At 36.3% G+C, this 22,118-nt stretch overlaps 1 protein-coding gene across 2 annotated transcripts in view; it reads right to left on the reverse strand.

Annotated features, from left to right (window-relative positions):
• SP4 (Sp4 transcription factor) overlaps positions 1-22,118 on the reverse strand; it is an 87,094-nt gene that overhangs the window by 28,929 nt on the left and 36,047 nt on the right. For both annotated transcript variants that reach the window (XM_063667482.1, XM_054495898.2), the window contains exons 4-5: positions 8,511-8,739; positions 3,673-3,872 (exon numbers count right to left, since the gene is read on the reverse strand). In XM_063667482.1, coding sequence (XP_063523552.1) covers positions 3,673-3,872; positions 8,511-8,739 — 429 coding nt within the window. The remainder of the gene's footprint in view (positions 1-3,672; positions 3,873-8,510; positions 8,740-22,118) is intronic.

Here is a 22,118-nt window from a genome sequence, read left to right on the forward strand (position 1 = left end):
GGAATTCACATTGCTCTTAAAAACTTGAAATACAGATTATTTCAGGTAAAGTCAAACAATACAAGAAAAAAGAAAAGGCATTGTCTAACTTTATTGGAAATAGAGTGGTGAGTTAAGAGAGAATGGCCTGCATACAGTTTTTCAAAAGAATCTTAATGTCTTCAGATGGTGCAAAGTGAAGTAAATCCTTAATTCTAAATGCAAGAACTCAATAGATAGTATAAAATATTGATAGATCAATAGATAACAGTGTGTAAGTATATGATTTAGATACATGACAGTCATCCTAGAAAGAACAAAGATGCAAAAATAGTTAAAATAGTTAGCTATGATTTTCTCTGGACAGCAGGACAGGGGTGGGGCAAAGAACCTCCTTATTACAGTAAACTTTTCTGTGATTTCATTTTTAAATACCATATGCATGTATTGTTTTGAAAACCTTTACAAATTTTTTTAAAAAGCAAACAGATCACTATTTTCAGCAGCGAATACAAATCAACTCCATTCATTCATAGCCAAGTCAATAAGTTTCTATTCGTAGTAGTGGTTAGACATCAAATAAAGCACAGTTGTTGCTATGAATGGTTAAGGCTTTCAACTTAACATATTAAATGCTTAATCAATACTTATTTCAAAATATATTTTTTCATATTCTTTTAGACAAATTTAACAAACAGGAGTTACTCTGTTAAATCTTTAAAAGTAACAATTTTAAGTATACTGATATTAAACTTAACATTTTTTAGTGTCAACCTGTTTTAATTAAACAATTTTATGTATGATATATTTAAGATGTTTGAACCACTGAAAGTAAGCTTAAAGTATATTGGATTATGAATTGTCAATCCAGTAGATAATAATGGTGTGAATCTTTTTTTAAAGATATGCCCCAAATCATAATATTTGGTTTTGAAGTATATGTATATATAAATTATTGAATAAATTTGTGTATCTCAAGTGTGTGGATGTGTAAGAAAGAGGGACTTTACCAACTCATCATTTCTCAGACAAAATGAAGCAATCATAATGTGAGGTTCCAAATCAAACAAAGTAGCAAATTTTCTTGGCTTCCCTAACTTATCCCACTGCTAATCCAGGATGGAAACACTGCAACCTTTCATACAGACCTAAATAGTAGAGTATTTTTCTAAAACAGATATCAACAATTGGTATGGGATTAACTTTTAATCAATCATATTTGTCAACGTCAATGGTGTGTATACTATACAGAAAGATTTCAAATTATCTTTTTTAAAATTAAAATTCATAGCTTTACTATAATGCTAACTTTTTCAGGGATTGCGACGCTATACTAACACAGGGTGAGCATCCCTAATACAAAAATCTAAAATCCAAATTGCTCCAAAATCTGAAACTTTTTGAGTGTTGACATGATCTCACAAGTAGAAAATTCCACACATAAGTACTTAACACAAACTTTGTTTCACACATAAAATTATTAAAAATATTGTATAAGATTACCTTCAGTCTTTACGTATAAGGTATATATGAAACAAAAATGAATCCCCAAAGTATTGCATTGTGCACATGCAAAATCTGAAAAAATCCGAAATCTAGAACATCTCTAGTCCCAAGCATTTCAGATAAGGGGTACTCAATCTGTACTCATTTGTATTACTACTTTATGTGTATATCAAATTAAATAACTTTATATTTACCATTTTTAACAGATTTCATAATTTTTTCTTTTCTGATACTTTCTAATCTTAAAATGGAGCTAATTTCTATGCCAGTGTTGCTGCTGTTAGAATCAAATGAAGTAATATATTCCAAATATCTGACTATAATATAGCAGCTGATTTAGAAATGTCGGTTTTATTTCTCCCTTTGTCCCACATGTATCTTGGTACAGGTTTAAAGTATAAAGTATAATTCAATAATTTATTGAAATTAATTTATTCAATAATGAAATACTGAGTCCCAAATTCTAAATATTCTGAAACGGGTAGGTGTTCTGGGCAAAAAAAGAAAAAAAAATAAAGAAAGAAAGAAGGAAAATTGCCCAATCAGAAGTCAAGACTTAATATAAAACCACAGTCATTAATATAGTAAGAGCATTGGTGTAGGAACTGGCAAATAGATAAAAACTTCAAAACAGAGAAACCAGAAATTGAACCACACTTAAAGGAGACATTATGTAAAAGAGGACAAACAATAGAGACAGAATGGGCTGTTTAAGAAATGGCTTTCCATATGGAAGAAAAATAAAATTATATCCTCATTTCATTCCATCAACAAAAAGAATCTTCAGCTGATGAAAGATCAAACTTACAAAAACAAAACTTTAAAGCTATTAGAAGAAATTGTTTTTTAAGACTTTAGAACCTTGGGACAGAAGAAAAATTTATAAACAAAAAGCAAAAGACAAAATAAAATATTTATATTTGACTAAATAAAAATATGACTTCCATATGACAAAAGGTACGACAAAAATAAAAGACTAGCAATAGTCCTTTATTGAAAGAGAAAAGTACAACATATAAATCACATAAATAAGCAAAACTTCTGAAAGAAAAAATGAGAACCAGAATTAAAAAACAAAGCCATAAATGACTAATACACATATGAAAGATGCTTAATCTCATGGATAACCATGAAAAACACAAATTTTTAAAATGAGAAACAATTTTAGATGGAAAAAAACTTCCAAGGCCTGATACTACTGGGTATTGGTGAGCACAAAGTGGAAACTATCAATCACTGCTAGTTAAATAGCCACTGTAGAGACTCTTTAGCTATTACCTAGCAAAACCAAACATACCCATTCTCTATGATCCAATAATTCCACTTCTCACACATGTTCTCATCAGCTAAGTTTGTGATAGCACACACACACACACAAACCCTAGCAATAACCTCAAACAGTATGGGAATGAATTAATATAGTGTGGTAGACTCATGTGATAAAATATTATATAGCAGTTCAAGGAAATTCATATATGCAAATATACATATATGTACAAACAGATCTCAAAACAAGTGAAATTTATAATTCTGCAACATTGTAACATTTCATAATATATACAAAACATTTTTTATGTAGATCCATTAATCATATATGTAAGAGTATTAAAAGTGTACATGAAACTTAGACATATTATAGTAGCTGCAGTCTTTGAAAGGTGAAAGGATAAAGATGATGTTCACTTTATAATTGCTTTGCTGTATTTAAAAAAAAAAAGCAGAAAATATAATATTAACAACTGCCCATTCTGAGTGAGGGTTGTTAGATGTTTATTATACTATTCTTGATACTTTGGTGAATTTTCTGGACTTGTTAAAAAAAAAAAAAACTAAAACACACTAATGAAAGTCCCCATTAAGATCATAATTCAACTCTCTTTTCACCTATTTAAACGCTTATGAAAAATAACGTATGATTTCAACATACTAAGAATACAATATAAACAAATGGAATAAATTCCCGGTCTCATAAATATGCTGATAAAGTTTACCAAAAGTAGAATAAAATGTATCTCAGAAATGAGGTTAAAAATGTTCATCTTAAACATCTTCCATATAATTGCTAAAGTAAATGCCTTCTCCATCATTTGCATATTTCCAATTTGATAGCTAAACTATCACTAAAATTTTCATGTAAAAATTGAAGAAGTAAGTAAAAAGTACAAATCCTAAAATAAACCAACTAACCTGTATGGGTTCTTCTATGTCTCTGGAGCTCATCACTCCGTGTGAATCTTTTGCCACAAAACATCCAGTTGCATATAAAAGGTCTTTCTCCAGTATGCCAGCGAAGATGTGCTCGTAAATGAGATGTTTTGCCATAAACTTTACCACATCCTTCAATATGACAGATATGCTGCTTCTTTTTTCCTGGTTCATTACTGCCTCTAGCAAAAACAAAAACCGAACATTAATTACACTGCCAAATAGTAGGCTTACAATTATAGAAAAATTAAAAAGAATCAAGGTAATTAAATGATGCTTCTCTGAATAGGTTTGTTTGATCATGATGCCATAACTGTAGTTAAAATCAGAAAATTTTCAGTTAAAGAAAAAATAAAACAGGTCTGTGTACCAAATTGCTATGAAAATGTGTTAATCTTGAGTTTATGCTCTATTATGGACTCATGTTCCTGGTCATAGTGGGCTCTTTCCTTGGGAAAAAAATTTCTCTAAGCCTTTCAAAGCACTTGAAACTTCTCTAAAATTTCAAAAGGATGGCTAAATCCAGTTAAAAGTGTAAGATGCAGAGTTTCGTTTCTAGCAGGACAGTGTGAGGAGTTCCATGGATCTGTTTCCCAGTGAAAATTATAAAAAAGCAAAAAATACCATTTAAAGTCTCTGGAAATGGTCCTAAAAGCAAATAACAGCAAATAAAGAAACATTTATTCAAGAAAATCTCACAGAAATTGGTAAGAACAGTAAGAGTCTGTGGTATCTGAACCAAGACTCTCTCTCTTTCCCTACTTCCTCCCATCTCCACACAGGAACATTAGAGACTGGTGCAGACAAGAATATGATTCCTACTCTTCCCACCTCCCAGTCAGCGGGCTATGGCCCCAGGAGGGGCAAGATGTCTGCATTTCTTATCTTACCCCTGGTTGCCTGTTGCTAAGTTCCAGGCAAGTGTAGCAGAACCCAGTCCTTAGCCCTGGGACACAGGCTCTACCTTGGATGTGGCATGATGAAAATACTGGGGTCCAGGTTGCCCTCGACCTGGCCCATTCATAGTTCATAAAGTCAAAGTTCTAAGCTGGCAGAGTCCAGTTGAGAAGACCTGAGGCTACTGCTGCCCCTGCAACCAGGCACTCAGCTCTTAAAGCAGGGTTGTCACTCAGAAAGAAAGCCACTGTCTCAACCCCCAGCTCAAGAGCCGTAACTCAGAAACACACCATAAAACAAAGAGCTCCAAATCTCTTCCCAAAGGAATTGACTTCATTTGCCAGACAATGTGAAGAAGTTCAAGCCTAAGGGTACTCTCAAAAAAAGTAGAGATTGTTTCAAAAGGCAGCTAATAGGGAGAAGACTAACAGATTCACTGGAAATAAAGGCTTAACTACAGGTTGGCTAGTTTGCCAGAAAGAAGTGAGCAAAGAGGCTGTGAAGAACCTTCTTAGGGTCAGAATAAATGTCAAACACTGACATTCTTGGGAAAAGTAAACAAAACTAACAAACCTTTAGCTAGACTGACCAAGAAAGTAAGACTCAAATTATTAGAATCAGAAATCAAAGAGGAGACATCACTACCAACCTTATAGAAACAAAAAGGATTACAAAGGAATACCATGAACAATTCTATGGCAATTACTTGGGTAACTCAGAGGAGATGGACAAATTCCTAGAAAAATACGGACCAAAATACTAAAACTGACTCAAGAACAAATAATCAATCAGAATACACCTACAACAAGCAACTAGATTGAATTAGTAATTAAAACTACCCATAAGAAAAGCCCAAGAACAGACAGCTTCACTGGTAAATTCCACAAAACATTTAAAGAATTAATACCAGTTTGAAGGGAATACTTTCCAATTCATTCTATGAGGCCAGTATTATCATTACCAAAATCAGATAAAAACATCACAAAAAGAAAACCACAGACATATCTGTTATGAATATGGATGCAAAAATCCTCAACAAAATACAAGCACACTGTCAACATTGTACCAGAGGTTCCAGGCAGAGAAACTAAGTAAGAAAAAGAAACAGAACTCCTGCAGAGTAGAAAGGAAAAAGTAAAAACTATCTCTGTTCACAGATTCCATGACCTTATACACAGAAATCCTAAAGACTCCACTAAAAAAACAAACAAACAAACAAAAAAACTGTTTTAACTAATCAAAAAGTTCAGCAAAAGTTGCAGGATAAAAGATTAATACATTAAAAAATGTATTTCTAAATACTTGTAATGAACAATCAAGAAAACAGTTCAACTTATAATAGCATCAGAAATAAAATTGGAATTTAACAAAAGTACAAAATGTATACTCTGAAAACTATAAAACATTGATGAAAGAAGTTAAAGATTAAATAACCAGAAATACTTCCCATGTGCATGGACCAAAAGATGTAACATTGTTAAGCTGGCAACCGTCCCCAAAGTGATCTACGGATTCAATGCAATTTCCATCAGAATACCATCTGGTTTCTTTATAGAAACTGACAAACTGATTCTAAAATTCACATGGAATTGCAAGTGTCCCTAAAGAGTCAGTATAATTTTGAAGAATAACAAAGCTGCAGGACTCACATTTCTCGATTTCAAAAGTTATCACAAATCCAAAGTACTCAAGACAGTGTGGACTGACATAAAGACAGACATACAGATCAATGGAATAGAACTGAAAGTCCAGAAATAAATCCATGTTCTATGGTCAACTAATTTTGACATGCGTGCCAAGAACATTCAATGGAGAAAGGACAGTCTTTTCAACAACTGGTGCTTAATGAACCCTTACCTAACACCATATATAAAAATTAACTCCAAATTAATCAAAGACCTAAATGTAAGAGTAAAAACTATAAAATTATCTTCAAAAAAAAAAACAAAAACAAACTAGGAATCTTAATGACTTCGGATTTGGCAATGAATTCTTAGATACAATACCAAAAGCAGAAGCAATAAAGGAAAATAGAAAACTCTAGACTTCAAAATTAAAACTTTGGTGCAAAGGCACTATCAATAAAGTATACAGACAATTCACACAATGGGAGACAATATTTTTCTTTTTTCTTTCTTTCTTTTTTTTTTTTTGTTGAGATGGAGTTTCACTCTTTCACCCAGGCTGGAGTGCAGTGGCGCGATCTCGGCTCACTGCAAACTCCGCCTCCTGGGTTCAAGCAATTCTCCTCCCTCAGCCTCCCGAGTTGCTGGGATTACAGGCATGCACAACCATACTTGGCTAATTTTGTATTTTTAGTAGAGACAGGGTTTCTCCATGCCGGTCAGGCTGGTCTCGAACTCCTGACCTCAGGTGATCCACCTGCCTTGGCCCCCCAAAGTGCTGGGATTACAGGCGTGAGCCACTGCACCCAGCCAGGAGACAATATTTTCAAATCGTATATCTGATAAGGAATTTGTATCTAGAATATATAAAGAGACAATTCCATAATGAAAAATAAATAATATAATTTAAAATGGGCAAAAGATCCAAATAAATATTTCTCCAAAGATACAAACATGGCCAATAAGAACAAGAAAAGATGCTCAATATCATTAGTATCAGTCAAAACAAAACCGCAGTGAGATATCACTTCAAACCCACTAGGATAGCTTTAATCATAAAGTCAGATAATGACAAGTACTGGCAATGAATGATCTAGACAGACTGGAACCTTCATACCCTATTGATGGAAATGTTAAATGGTACAGCCATTTTGGAAAACAGTCGGTAAGTTCCTCAAATGGTTAAACATAGAGTTACAATATGACCCAGAAATTCCATTTCTAGGTAATTTCATATAAATACAAGAGAAATGAAAACATATGTCCACACAAACACTTCTACACAAATGTTTACTGCAGTATTATTCATAACGGCCAGTGGGTGGATAAAACCAAATGTCCTTCAACTGACAAGATAAACAAAAATATTGTATATCCATACAGAATATTATTTGTCCCTAAAAAGGAATGAAGTATTGATCATACTGTAATACGGCTGAACCTTGAAAACATTATGTTAAAAGAAACCAGTCACAAAAGACCATGATTCCATTTATATGAATTGTCCAGAAAAGGCAAATCTACAAAGACAGGAATTAGTTGTCTAGGATGGGAGGGTTGGGATAGGGGGTGATGCTTAAAAAAGATATAGAATTTATTCTGGGGATGATGAAAACACTCTAAAATTGATTGTAGTCATGTTTGCACAGCTCTGAATATATTAAAAACCACTGAATTGTACACTTTAAATGGGTGAACTGTATGGTGCATGAATGAGTTTTATATCAATAAAGTTACGTAAAAATTTTATGAAAAAGAAAAAAATGGGCCGGGCACGGTGGCTCACACCTGTAATCCCAGCACTTTGGGGGCTGAGGTGGGCGGATCACCTGAGGTCAGGAGTTCGAGACCAGCCTGGCCCACATAGTGAAACCCCGTCTCTACTAAAAATACAAAAATTAGCCGGGTGTGGTGGCGGGCACCTATAACTAATCCCAGCTACTCAGAAGGCTGAGGCAGGAGAATCGCTTGAACCCGGGAGGCAGAGGTTGCAGTGAGCTGAGATTGCACCACTGCACTCCAGCCTAGGTGGCAGAGTGACACTCCATCTTGTTGGGGTGGGGGAGGGGCAGGGAAGAAAGAAAAAATATTTTTTAAAAGTGAAAGGAACAAGGCGGAGGACCACTCAAATTTCATTCCTAAAATAGCCCAACTTAATTCCCTTTCTAATATTATATATCAACTTCTAGGCTACAAAGGTAATGAGGTTCTAGTGACCATCATTCCCAGCCAATTACTTGGTTTTAACTCCTGTTTTATGCCTTCCAAATAAACACAGTTGAAAAATAGAGCATTTACCTTCCTTCTCCTTCCCTACAATTAGGACAGGAACAGGCAACTCTTCGAAGCCTCTTGCCAGGTTGTACCTCTTGATCAGAAGTTTGCTGGCCTTGCTGCAAATGCACTTGTGTGAGTTGGTCAGGACTAACAGCACCTATCGTGGCATTAGCAATTCCTCCAACTGCTACAGTTACAGGAGCTATAGTAGCTTGCTGGACTTTTACTCCATCTTGTCCTTGCTGCTGACCTAAAAAGGAAGAAAAATAAAGAAGTATTGTATTGTTTTCTACACCTAAAGATAGGATTAAAAAAAAATTCCATGTGCATAATAAATTTTTTCTAACAGTCTGTGTAAAGTACAAAAACTAAGGGGTTAATGGTTTATACTATGTCAATCCTTCTAAAATACAGTATGCTTACTTTAGTGGCTCAGGTTGCCTATGTATCTAGATGACGGAACTATATACATAAATCATTTAACCCACTTTGTGGCTTAATTTCTCTCTCCATCTGTAAAATGAAGATAATACTTGCCACTTACCTACTCACTAAAATACTATGAGGATACATGAGATAGTCTAAAAGCATTTTGAGATCCTAAGATAAAAGATGTTATATAAACACAAAGCTTTATTACCATTTCCACAGTAAGCAACATATCTTATCACAACAAGAAAATACAGGAGTGAAAAGTCACTAAACAAAGGATTAAGTTTTATGGACATCTTGCATTCCTAAATAGTTTAAATAAACATCTCTTTATTGATTCGACTTTTTTTAGTGTATACATAAAGTGGTTTTTAAAATGCAAAACCACCCAAGATTACTACATACTGTCACTGTAATCATAAAAAGACATTAAAGATATTATTACTTTATTCACTCATGTTATATAGCTTAGACTTCATTGCTCAGATTAGTATACATACCAGCTTGGCTTCTTCACTTTGGGAAAAATATAATAAATAATGCACAATAAAACAACAACAAAAAAATCTATTTGCATGGCTTAACATTATCCTGAAATACAATGCTTTTTTTTTTTTTTTTTTTTTTTTTGAGACGGAGTCTTGCTCTGTCACCCAGGCTGCAGTGCAGTAGCACGATCTCGGCTCATTGCAACCTCCACCTCCTGGGTTCAAGTGATTCTCCTGCTTCAGCCTCACTAGTAGCTGGGATGACAGGCGCGTGCCACCATGCCCAGCTAATTTTTTTTGTATTTTAGTAGAGACAGGGTTTTGCCATGTTTGCCAGGCTGGTCTCAAACTCCTGACCTCAGGTGATTCACCCGCTTTGGCCTCCCAAAGTGCTGGAATTACAGGTGTGAGCCACCGTGCCCGGCCTACAATGCCTTATAATTATCTTTTCTTTCACACAGTTCTACATTCTCCCCATCAGGTGTGGGAATAACAAGTATGTGAATGGACTGAAAAGAAAATACCAATTTATGAAAGAATGTTTCTACATCAGAAAGTTGATGTAAGTATTAAGTAGGTTAATTTACAAATCCTCTACCAGAGTGCTGGCACAGAATTGCTCATTACATGGTAGCTACTGTTACCAATTCATCTCTGCTGAGTTCAGTGGCAATACAAGAATAAAATATGTCACTTTGGGAGGCTGAGATGGCAGACCACAAGGTCAGGAGATCGAGACCATCCTGGCTAACACGGTGAAACCCGGTCTCTACTAAAAACACAAAAAATCAGCCGGGTGTGGTGGCGGGCGCCTGTAGTCCCAGCTACTCGCTACTCAGGAGGCTTAGGAAGGAGAATGGCGTGAACCTGGGAGGGGGAGCTTGCAGTGAGCTGAGATTGTGCAGCCTGGGCGACAGAGTGAGACTCTGTCTCAAAAAAAGAATAAAATACGCTAGCAGAAACAAACATGCCAGTCCTGCATACAAAATAAAAGGTTTCTTTCAGGCCGGGCGTGGTGGCTCATGCCTGTAATCCCAGCACTTTCGGAGGCTGAGGCAGGTGGAACACGAGGTCAGGAGATGGAGATCATCCTAGCTAACATGGTGAAACCCCATCTCTACTAAAAATACAAAAAATTAGCCGGCTGTGGTGGCACACGCCTATAGTCCCAGCTACTTGGGAGGCTGAGGCAGGAGAATCGCTTGAACCCGGGAGGCAGAGGTTTCAGTGAGCCGAAATTGTGCCACTGCACTCCAGCCTGGGCGTCAAGAGTGAGACTCTGTCTCAAAAAAAAAAAAAAATAATAATAATACAAAAAAAGGGTCGGGGAGCTTATTTCAAAGCTGCACATGTAGTACCTTCAATGTATGGGGCAACCAAGAAGACGCAATAAAAACTACCAAGTAAGAAAATAGTACACATTTTCTAAACAAAATTAAACCTCTGACTCTCCCAGCCAAAGTCAATCTCACTCTCCTCTGCGTATCCACAGCACCGTTAATCCTTCTGGTAGCACCCATAACTAACATACACATTAAAAAATATATTTTGTCACTGTTTTAGTAAGGATACAAAACCTCTACTAAAGTCTACATTTTTGTACACCTTTGAATTAGCATGGTGTGGTAAGTAAAGCAATGCAAGTGAAGTGAGAGTTGTAAATTTATGACTGTGCACTCAGAGATCCTCAGTTTCCTCAACTCTAAAATAGTAACACTGACTTCCATAAAATTTCTGCTCCCTATCTACTTTAAAGAGCTGTTTCTGAGGATCAAGTTGATTTTCCAGGGGTAAAGGCTATATAAATTATAAAGCAATACATAAACAAAAGGTATAATTATTTTGTTTCAGTGTTTTTGAACACGTATTCAGTAAAACCAGATGCCTTACAGATGACCTTGGCTACACAATCTATTCAAACTACTTGTGTACCAAGAAGCACAGGGATACACACACTTTGTTTACTGCAAAAAATGCATTTCTAGAAATGAGAGTACTGTCTGAACAAGCACTATACAAAATCTACAGCACGGTCCCTATGGAGCTGCAGGTATTTTAAGTTCGTAAGTACCCTTTACATCCCCTGAAGACACAGGTATTTTTGGCCATGATTCTTTGACTACTTTTCTCATAACATTTATGTAACAGTCATTACTTTAAAGGTCGCAATAATATTTAGGATGACCTTTATTTTGGTAAAGAACTGCTAGATGAGTTTCAAGTCAAAGCTAAGTCTGGGGGTGAGGGGTGGGGAAGAACTGCTAGAGATTCCTGATCCCTCTGGTCACCTTGACACACTCCTCCTCAAGCCTCCATATTATGAGCATTTCTTTGTTCAATGCCTAAACAACTTGGAAAGTTATTTCAATGAATAATAGAGGCAAATTATATTTGAGTTTGTATATTTAAGCCCGTTAATTGACTTTATCTAGATGTTTCACAGACAGCTAAGTTCAACGTACTGCTTTATTTCCACTGCCATCAGTAAGCCACCAAACTCCAGAGCAAGACCTCCGAGGCCCCACTTAAGTTTAATTCTATTGACTTCTCAGAGCTCATCTCTATTAGTCTCTCCCTTGCTCACTCTGCACCTGATATACAGGCCTCTCTTCTGGCCCTCAAACAATCAAGCTCATTTCCTTCTTAGGGACTTCGCATATACTCTCCAGTCTAAGTGGGGATGCCTTTGCACCCAGATCTTTGCATAGTTGATTCCTTTGTAATATTCTGGTCTGAGTTCAAATCTCTCCTCTTTAGAAATGCCATTCCTGACCATCCCATCTAAAAGTGGTTCCCCTCAGTATATCACTGTATCATCACCTAGTTTTAGCTTATTTGTCTTAAATTACTTTGTCCTTTTATAATCTGGTCTTCACCTCACTTCTGAAGGTAATGTGCCATGAAAATAGGGATCTTGCCTGTTATGTTCACTGCTGTATCTCTAGTATCATAACAGTGCCTAATAACTCAATAACAGTGCCACTCAATAACATATGCTTAATAAATCAAAGTTTAAAAATCAAAAATGATTTCATCTTCCAGTCTTGCTTCTGCTAATGTCCCTGTTTCAGTAAATGCTACTACTCTCCTTGTTATCTACACTGAAAATCTTAAAATGTCATCTTTTAGGCTACTTCTTTACTCATTACATCCAGTGATAACCGAATTTTGAAGACACTACTGCATAACAGCTCTTACGCTAACCTGTTTCCAAGCAAGATTATCATCTTGATCCAAGCCCTTGTTCAATCTGTGCCTCTACCAACCTAAATGGAGCTTTCCCTCCTTTCTCATCCTTCACACTGCTGCCAGAAAAATAAAAAAGTAGTGTTCCGATCATCTCACTTTCATGCTCAATAATGTTTAATCATTCTTCCACTGACCAAAGTCTGGCATTCAAAGCACTCTACCACAAGGACTTACTCAGCTCCTGGTTCACAGTCTTCCTCCTAATGACCCAAATCTATTGTGCATTTTCTCAGTGACCATTACAGGACTGCTCTGCTGCATTTGACACCACTCGCCACTCCACCCTTATTCAATTTTGACTGTATGAGCTAACTTCCTACATTTCAGAAACCCCTTCTTCTCTGTTAGCTCCTTTTTGTTTGGTTGTTTTTTTTTTTTTCTTTTTTTTTTTTAAGAGATGGGGGTCTCACTCTGCTGTTCAGACTAGTCTTGAACTCCTGGGCTCAAGCAATTCTCCTGCCTTGGTCTCCCAGGTAGCTGAGATTACAGGCATGCACCACCATGCATGGCCTTAGCAATTTTTTAAAATCAGCACTTACATCTAAATTTATGTCACAGTCTTAAAAGATTTATCAGCCAGGTGCAGTGGCTCACACCTGAAATCCCTGCACTTTGGGAGGCCGAGGCAGGAAGACTGCTTGAGCCCAGGAGTTCGAGACCAACCTAGGCAACACAGTGAGATGCCATCTCTTAAAAAATTTAAAAATTAGCCAGGCATGGTGGCATGTGCCTGTAGTCCTGGCTACTCATGAGACTGAGGTGCTGAGGTGAGAGGATCGCTTGAGCCCTGGGGATCAAGACTTCAGTGAGCCGTGATGGCACCACTGTACTTCAACTTCAGCCTGGGTGACAGAGCAAGACCCTCTCAAAAACAAACAAACAAACAAAAAACACCCTCTACTCTTCCTAGGCTACTCTCCAGGGTTCTGACTTCTCATTCTAACTCTCTTCTTGGGGGACCTCATCTACTTTCATAACTTTTACTGCTATGTGTAAGCTGATTATCTTGCAGATCTGTGTCTTCCACTCAGAAGTGTCACACTCTTACTGTCAACTGCCAGTGAACACTTCCACCTCAGATTCCTCACAAGCAATCTAAGAACCAGATAGCTTAGCCCAGTTTCCTAATATAGCTCTTTTTCACCATTCAAATAGAAAATTTGGAAGTCATTCTTGATTCCTCTCTATCTCCTTCATCCCTGACAACAAGAGCAACTATTGTTTTATATCTACTATGTGGTAAGGCACTTTACTGGATGTTTTCCATATATTGTTTCACTTACTCCTAATATCCCTATGGGCTGAATATTATTGTCCCAACTTTTTATTTTTAAGAAATAGAGTCTTGCTCTCTTGCCCAGGCTAGAGTACAGTGGCACAATCATGGCTTACTGTAGCCTCTAACTCTTGGACTCAAGCAATCCTCCTGCCTCAGGCTCCTGAGTAGTTGGGACTACAGATGCATGCCATCACACCTAGTTAATTTTTAAAGTTCTTTTAGAGATTATGTCTCACTATGTTGCCCACGCTAGACTCAAACTCCTGACCTCAAGTGATCCGCCTGCCTCAGCCTCCCAAGTAGCCGGGACTACAGGCACAAGCCATGGCATCCAGCTTACTGTCCCAATTAAGATGAGAAAACTAAGGTTCTGAGGGGTATGTAAAACATCCAAGATCCTAAAATGGAAAAGTGACAGAGCTGGGATTTGAACCCAGGCTCAGCCAACTCAAAAAGCTATTCTCTTTCCACCATATACATTATCTATGTTGATCATAAGTCCCTGTTGAATCTACCTCTTCTCTGTTTTCACCATACCTATTGCTTGTACATTAGTGCAAGCCCTTATCACCAGTTTTGCCCCTTCTAATATTCATATTGCAGACCTAGCTCCCCAGAAAGCCAATGGGCCCTCCATACATTCACAATAAGGTCAGCATTTCTTAGCATAGTACATAAAGTTCTTCATGATCTAACTCTTGCTTAGTTTTATAACTTCATCTCTTGGCATTCCTGCTCCATGCCCACTCTCACCATCACCTACAGTGAACTCCTATCTTCTCTAATGTTCTGTGTCTCCGAGCATTTGAATAATATAGCTGGAATCCAACACATTCTCCCACCCCAAATCTCCATCTCCCTTGGTCTGACAAAAGCCTATTCATCTTACAGATTTTAGTCTTTAATCCTTCTTACCAATGAAACTGCTTTGTAAAATAATTTTTTTAATAACTCAAAATTTCTTGGTATTGTAACTACACATTATGGTGAAACAGACTGAGGATGGCCATTCTTTTATTTTTCTTCTACATTACCAGAGGTAAAACATTCCAAGCCTGCTTGGAGTAGCCAAGCCATCTTTCTTATTCCTTTTTTTGTTCTGCTTTTTTGTTTTTTTTAAATTTTTTCCAATATAGAAACTGGGCCAAGGTAATGGAGGGGGACAGTTTGTTGGTAGGTAGTAAGATATTAGAATTGCTAACTATTCAACAATATCTAGCTTGTTGGGCATTTCTTGCTCATTTTCTTTTAGTACCAGTAGTCTTTTGCCTCAGTAGAGTAGTAAAATTTGAGACGACTTGAATTTAAGCTAACAGGAGGAAAGGAAAGTCAGGTTTAGCTAGTAAAGGAAAAAGGCATATTCCATATAGAATAACCTAGTTCTCTGGATTGTGAGGCAGGGGCCTATGCCTAAGCCAACAAATTCTAACTTGAATTTTGGTATACCTAGCTCCCTAAGAGATCTCAAGAATTGGTTGAATTAGAATTTAAGTATTTCTGGTCTTACTAGTAAGATACCATCTCATTCCATCATAATAATAGTCATAAATTATTTCCAACAAAAGCTGCTCAAGAAAGAGGCCATCTGTGTGGTTTTTATGTCATTTGTCCTTTGGCTACCAAGGTTTCTGGCACACTGAAAGTACTTAATGAATGTTTCTTAAATACAGCGAATGATAATCTAAAATCCATACAAACATAGAAGCTTTCTTATGAAACTCGGCCAGCAGTATATCACAGGGCTGCTAGATGACAGCTAGTTTACAATACACATGCACATGGGTGACAAGACAGTAAGAAACCAAATCAAGTGGATATCTGCTACAATTCCTCCCTGACTCACTGATATGGCAGTCAGATCATTTAGAAGCAGATCCCAGAGCATAACCCTCAACCTTGGTTCTGAAACTATGTACTACTCTCTCAGGTATCAAATTTATCCTATGACATTTGCTATCTACATTCAACAAGGTTTTTTTTTTTTTTTTTAAAAAGAGTATTATAAAAATGTTAACTCTAAAAAATTATAGGCCCGGCATGGTGGCTCATGACTGTAATCGCAGCACTTTGGGAGGCCGAGGTGGGTGGATCACAAGGTCAGGAGTTTGAGACCAACTAGTCCTAGCCTGGCCAATATGGTGAAATCTTGTCTCTACTAAAAATACAAAAAAATTAGCTGGGTGTGGTGGCGGGCATCTGTAGTCCCAGCTACTTGGGAGGCTGAGGCAGGAGAATCACTTGAACCCGGGAGGCGAAGGCTGCAGTGAGCCGAGATCTCACCACTGCACTCCAGCCTGGGCGACAGAGCAAGACTCCATTCTCAAAAAAAAAAAAAAAAAAAAATTATAACTAAACTTGCCATTTAGGGAATAGGCTAAGATTTCTCCCTTTCTACCTATTTTGATGAAAGAAAATAGTTTAGTATTACAAACACATATACTTTAAGTTTCTTTTTCTTCTGATTTTAAGAACAAAGCATGCTCACCATAGAAAACTATGAATGAGGAAATGAAATCATCCAGAAAGTAATTACCCATAGATTACCACTATTATCATTTTGATGTGATGATCTAAGTTCTGTTTTAATCTTTGTTCAATGCATTTTGATGCGGATACAACTTTACTACATAAAAATTCTGTATTATCCTCTTTTACTTATTTAATAATATAAGTACTTCTAAGTTATTAATATTACAAATTATTTTAATATAATGGTTGTGCAATATTTCATCATATACCATAATTTACAAAGCCATTACTGTACTATTAGATATTTATTTCTAAATACTTATTATAAGTAACATAAAGTAATGAGCAACTTGAACTAAAATATTGTTTATTATTTCCAAGGGATAGTCCTAGAAGTGAGGTTACTAAATCAAAGGACATGAAACATTTGTAAGACTATCTAGATTATAAAATTACAGGAGTATATATAAAGAGCTGCATTCATTTACATTTCCACCAGAAGTATGGGAGAATGCTGTTTCATCTCATGGAGCATGAGAAATTCAGTAAAATTTATAAAATCATTTAATAAACAAAAAATTGGATATCTCACTGTAGTTTCTAATAGAAGTGATTACTGCTCTCACCTCTAATACTATACATTTCCTTAAGGTCTAAGCCAATGTAGTAAGGCAAGAAATAACAGATCTATATAAGAAATACTTAAAAGGAAGTAACGAAACTGTCATGATTTACAAAAGATATATTACTTAGAAAACCATAGAAAAATCAACAAATTATTATAATATGACATCTGGACATCAGCGAGATGGCCAAATACAAGAGCAACATAAAAAAGCAACAGTTCCCAACCATATCAGCAACAAGCAATTGGAAAAAAAAAAAAAAAAATTCCATTCATAATAGCAACAATAACCACAAATACCTGAGAAATCAATCTAATTAGAAATATGCAAGATCTTGAGGAAGATTTAATAAAGGATATAAAACAAGACCTCAATAGAGAGAAATATATGTTCTTGGATAGGAAGAATCATTAAACTAAATGTGTCAATTCTTCCAAAATTATTCTATGAAGTGAATGCAATCACAAATTTAATTCGAAACTTTTCCATGAAACTCTGCTAATTTGACATGTGAAAAATGAGCTAAGAAAACTTTGAAAAAGCAGAATAGTTAAATAAAGATATGTTATGTAGCTACAGTAATTAAAATAAGGTGCTGTTAGCTTAGGAATAGGGACAGAAGTGAACACACAGTTTAAAACAGATGCGTGTGTGTACACAAAATAATCCAACTGTGCCTTATTTCTTCTTTTGGAAAAGACGATTTTCAAGGTTTTTTCTTATAGTAAATAGTAACATTACTCTGTAAGTAAGACAGATCCGCAAATTTGAAAAACAAAACTATTTATCTATCTACCTATAAACTCACCCAACAATAAACTGAAAATGACCTATTTAATAATAGTCATACAGCAGGTTCAAAGTACATGTGTTTCTTAATTATGTTTTGTGCATATAACCTAGGGAACAAGGTTTTCTAATAGAACTGATCAGGAAAAACAAAAGCTGTTGATTTCTATGATTCAAAACTTGCCATGGGGGCCAGCTAGATTTTTTCTGTTCTGAATAATACTAAAATGATTCTTAACTGAGCCTACCTAGATTGACTTCCTTTACAGATTAAACTTGGAATCTGCCTAAGCAAATGTCTAAAGTCCTCTCAAAAAATATGTCTCCTAACATTGCAAATAACTTTCAATAAACACACTCTAAAATAGGATTTGGTTTACATAATGATCTGACTTAAAATAAGCAAGGAGGATGTATATTCCTAAACATAAAAAGATAACCAAATATGCTTAGGGCTGGGGAGGATAGAAAGGAGAAATGGTGAATGACTGCTAATAAGGGTTTCTTTATGAGGTCATATAAATGTTCTAAAACTAGATTGTGGTGATAGCTGCAAAACTCTATCAATATACAAAAAGCCACTGAATATACACTTACAGTTGTTGTATAATATGGTATGTGTATATATAAATAAAGTTGTTTTTTTTAAAGGTAACTAGATTAAAAAAATTTTTTTTTTAATTCTACTTTTGTTGGCTCTAAGTACCTTTAAGCCAGTGGTTCCCAAATGGAGGTAATTTTGCTTTCCAGGAGATACTCAGCAATGTCTGGAGACATTTTTGGTTGTTACAAAGTGTGAGATTACTGTTATATGGTGAGTAGAGGCCTGGGATGCTGCTAAACATCTTACAATGCACAAAACAGACCCCCAAAACAAAGAATTACCTGGCCTAAAATGTCAATAATGCTGAGGTTAAGAAATCCACTGAAACTCAGCATTGGAATAACTCAACTAACATTTATGCCTCTCATTCATATCATTATAAACAGCTATAACAAAACATATGAAAAATTAAAATATGGTACATTTGTGTGATCCCTATAAAAACTACGAGTCTCCACAAAAACAGAAACTATATGACTGTGAATTAAAGCCTTTGAAAAGACAGCTATATAAATTTGGGAATAGGCTGTGACAGTTTTGACAGACATATGACTAGAGAGATTCCATGGTACAGTGGTGGTAAAAAAAAAATCCTAGATTTGAAAATTATGCTTATTAATTACAAAATACTTCTTTGCCTTATGCAAGAGCTTCAATGACATGTTTTCCTATAGATGAACTATAAATGAAAATGTTAAGAAATAACTGAATACCTTCTGTATCTCTTAAATGAAGATGAACCATATTAGCCAATGACTTCCAGGACTATCAACATACTATGGGTCATGTACAATCTGTGAACCAATATTGAGTTACTGAACAGGTACAACAGTTTAGTAGAGCCGAAAGTACAACTTTTGGGTCAAGCAGACCTGTTTCTGAGTTCTGATTCTCCCTGCAGTTTCTTCCTTTGAGGACCTGGGAGCTGTGGGAGTTGACTGAAATAGTGTATATAGCACAAGTCTTAGCATAATGTATGATAAACACTCAAGAGGAATGTTAACTCCAGTAAAACAAACTGCAAATGTATTAAGTACAAATACTTAACAGCCATTCACATTTCCCTAAGTCCTAGCACTTTGGATGTGGACTTAGTATACAAGTGAGATTTATTCATTCAGCGAACATCTACTGAGTACCTGCTATGTGCTTAATGCTGCTGGAGAAATGATAAATAAGATCTGACCAGAAGCCCTCACATGTAGGGAAGACACACTCAGATAATTATACTATGCACAATAACAAAAATGTGCATAAAATGCCTACTTAACAGAGAGAACAGTGATTTACTGTCAAAAAGAAACAATGAAGGCTTCACAGAGATGAGTCCACTGACAGGTGGAAAGAATAAAGGCAAATGGGAAGGCAGTGGGAAGGCTATATTTAAAGACATAACCCTGAGACAGCATACCACTGGAGATTAAAGTTCAAGGAAGTGAGGGGGCTAAAGATGGGGTTGGAAGGATAGATCAGGAAGGGCCTTAATTAAACTTTTTTTTTTTTTAAGAGACAGGGTCTTGCTCTGTTGCCCAGGCTGCAGTGCAGTAGTGCAATCATAGCTCACTGTAATCTCAAACCCCTAGGCTCAAGCAATCATCCCACCTCAGCCCTCTCGAGTAGGACAACAGGCAAGTGCCACCATACTCAGCTAAATTTTTTATTGTGACAAGGTCCTGCTATGTTGTCCAGGCTGTCAACTTCTTAAAGAAGGGACTTTCTAGGGTAGGAGAGAGGGAATCCTTGTTAAGGTATAATGCCCATCCTTCCCATCCCCAATCCAGAATACCTGCCACACAATAATCACTTGCACTTACTCAATTTACTAAATGGCTATAATCGAACTAAACTATTTTACACTTATACTTTGTCTAATGCTCTCTCCTAAGACTTGGGGAGGTTATGTATATTTCCCAAGATTACACAGCTGCTATTAAGTGGCAAAGCTAAGATGTGAACCTAAGTCAGCCTGAATCCAGAGCCTTACACTCTTTTCTGGTTGGCTATATTCTCTATGCACTAGGATATTATTTGGACTTTGCAGGCAACATGGAGTTAGAGGTAAACACAGTAACACCTGTCTATCAATTCTGATGCTTGAAGGTATTGCTCTTTTGAACCTCCCTGAGCTAGGAAGGAAAGGCAACTCTAGTCATTTGGTGTTGGAGAGAAAAGCTTAGGAAAACAAAACATACACCCTCTTTGATACCTAGTTATTTCTATTTATTCTAATCTTGCTCCAGATAACTGTCAACTATTCTCAACTCTGTTTATGTTGAGGAAATCCTTCCTAGCCGGCAAACCCTAGAAAGATCTGAATACTTTTCTTAAACAGAATTTGCCATATTTAAAACAAAACAAAAAAAACTTTCTAATTTTCCCTCATTCTACATTGAACCATACTTGCCTAAGTTGATGGTGAAAAATAAATCAAAAAAGGAAAATCTGGCTAATTCTATGCGAAATTTTAAATAGTCTTTAAAAGTTTTAAAGCTACTTCCAGTCTTTTAGATGTACAATGAGTCACCATAGTAGTAATGCATTGCTATAGCCTCTATCACCAACTTTTATTCTACATTGGGCTCTATTACTCCTTGACAGTTTTTATAACTTGAAAAGTCTGCAATTGGAAGCCTATGAAGGTTGTGAGGAAGCTTGGCACAGTGGTGCACACCTGTGGTCCCAGCTACTCAGAAGGCTGAGACTGGAAGACTGCCTGAGCCCAGGAGTTTGAGTCTAGCCAGGGCAACACAGTAAGACCTCATCTCTAAAAAAAAAAAAAAGAGAAAATAGATTTTTAAATGAAGATTGTGACGAAGGGAGCAGGGGTGTATCAGATCTCAGTTTTAGGAAAACTCTGAAATGTCAAGAACAAAATAAACATGTGAAAACCTAGAGGCAGAGATATCAGTTAGGAAAGAAGCTATTTTACCTTCCAGATCATGAGGCTCCGAAAGAGAGCCCTGACTGGCCGGGCGCAGTGGCTCACACCTGTAATCCCAGCACTTTGGGAGGCCGAGGCGGGCGGATCATGAGGTCAGGAGATCGAGACTATTCTGGCTAACACAGTGAAACCCCATCTCTACTAAAAATACAAAAAATTAGCTGGGCGTGGTGGTGGGTGCCTGCAGTCCCAGCTACTCAGGAGGCTAAGGCAGGAGAATGGCATGAACCCGGGAGGCCATGAACTCCAGCCTGGCTGACAGAACTAGACTCCATCTCAAAAAAAAAAAAAAAAAAAAAAGAGAGAGCCCTGACAAAGGAATGAATCAGATATAAGAATAAATAATAACTATCATAATAAATAGTTGCTAGCACTTAGTGAAATCTTTTCTGTGTTCTAAGCACTGTGCAAAGTACTTTACAAATCTTATCCCACTAAAGTAACATGATTTCTGCCATTTTACAGATGAGGACACTCAGACCTAGAGAAACACTTGATCAAGATTTAAGTGGCAAAACCGAGACTTGAACCTTAGAACTATAAACTTTTGTTAAGATCATTAATTGATAAAGATCAAATAAATCTATAAGTATTCTAATCTGAGTAATGATGATCCCATTAACAGAAACAGGGGAACCCCGGAGAGGAATCAGGTTTGGAAAAAAAATCAGTTCTACATTCAGATGTCTCCTACAGACAGACCCCAGCTCAAACTCTGTCTTCAACTACAACTGCTCTTCATCCAAGAAGTC

Source organism: Pongo pygmaeus, chromosome 6 (genome assembly GCF_028885625.2).
Source record: "Pongo pygmaeus isolate AG05252 chromosome 6, NHGRI_mPonPyg2-v2.0_pri, whole genome shotgun sequence".
NCBI classification, from domain to species: Eukaryota; Metazoa; Chordata; class Mammalia; order Primates; family Hominidae; genus Pongo; species Pongo pygmaeus.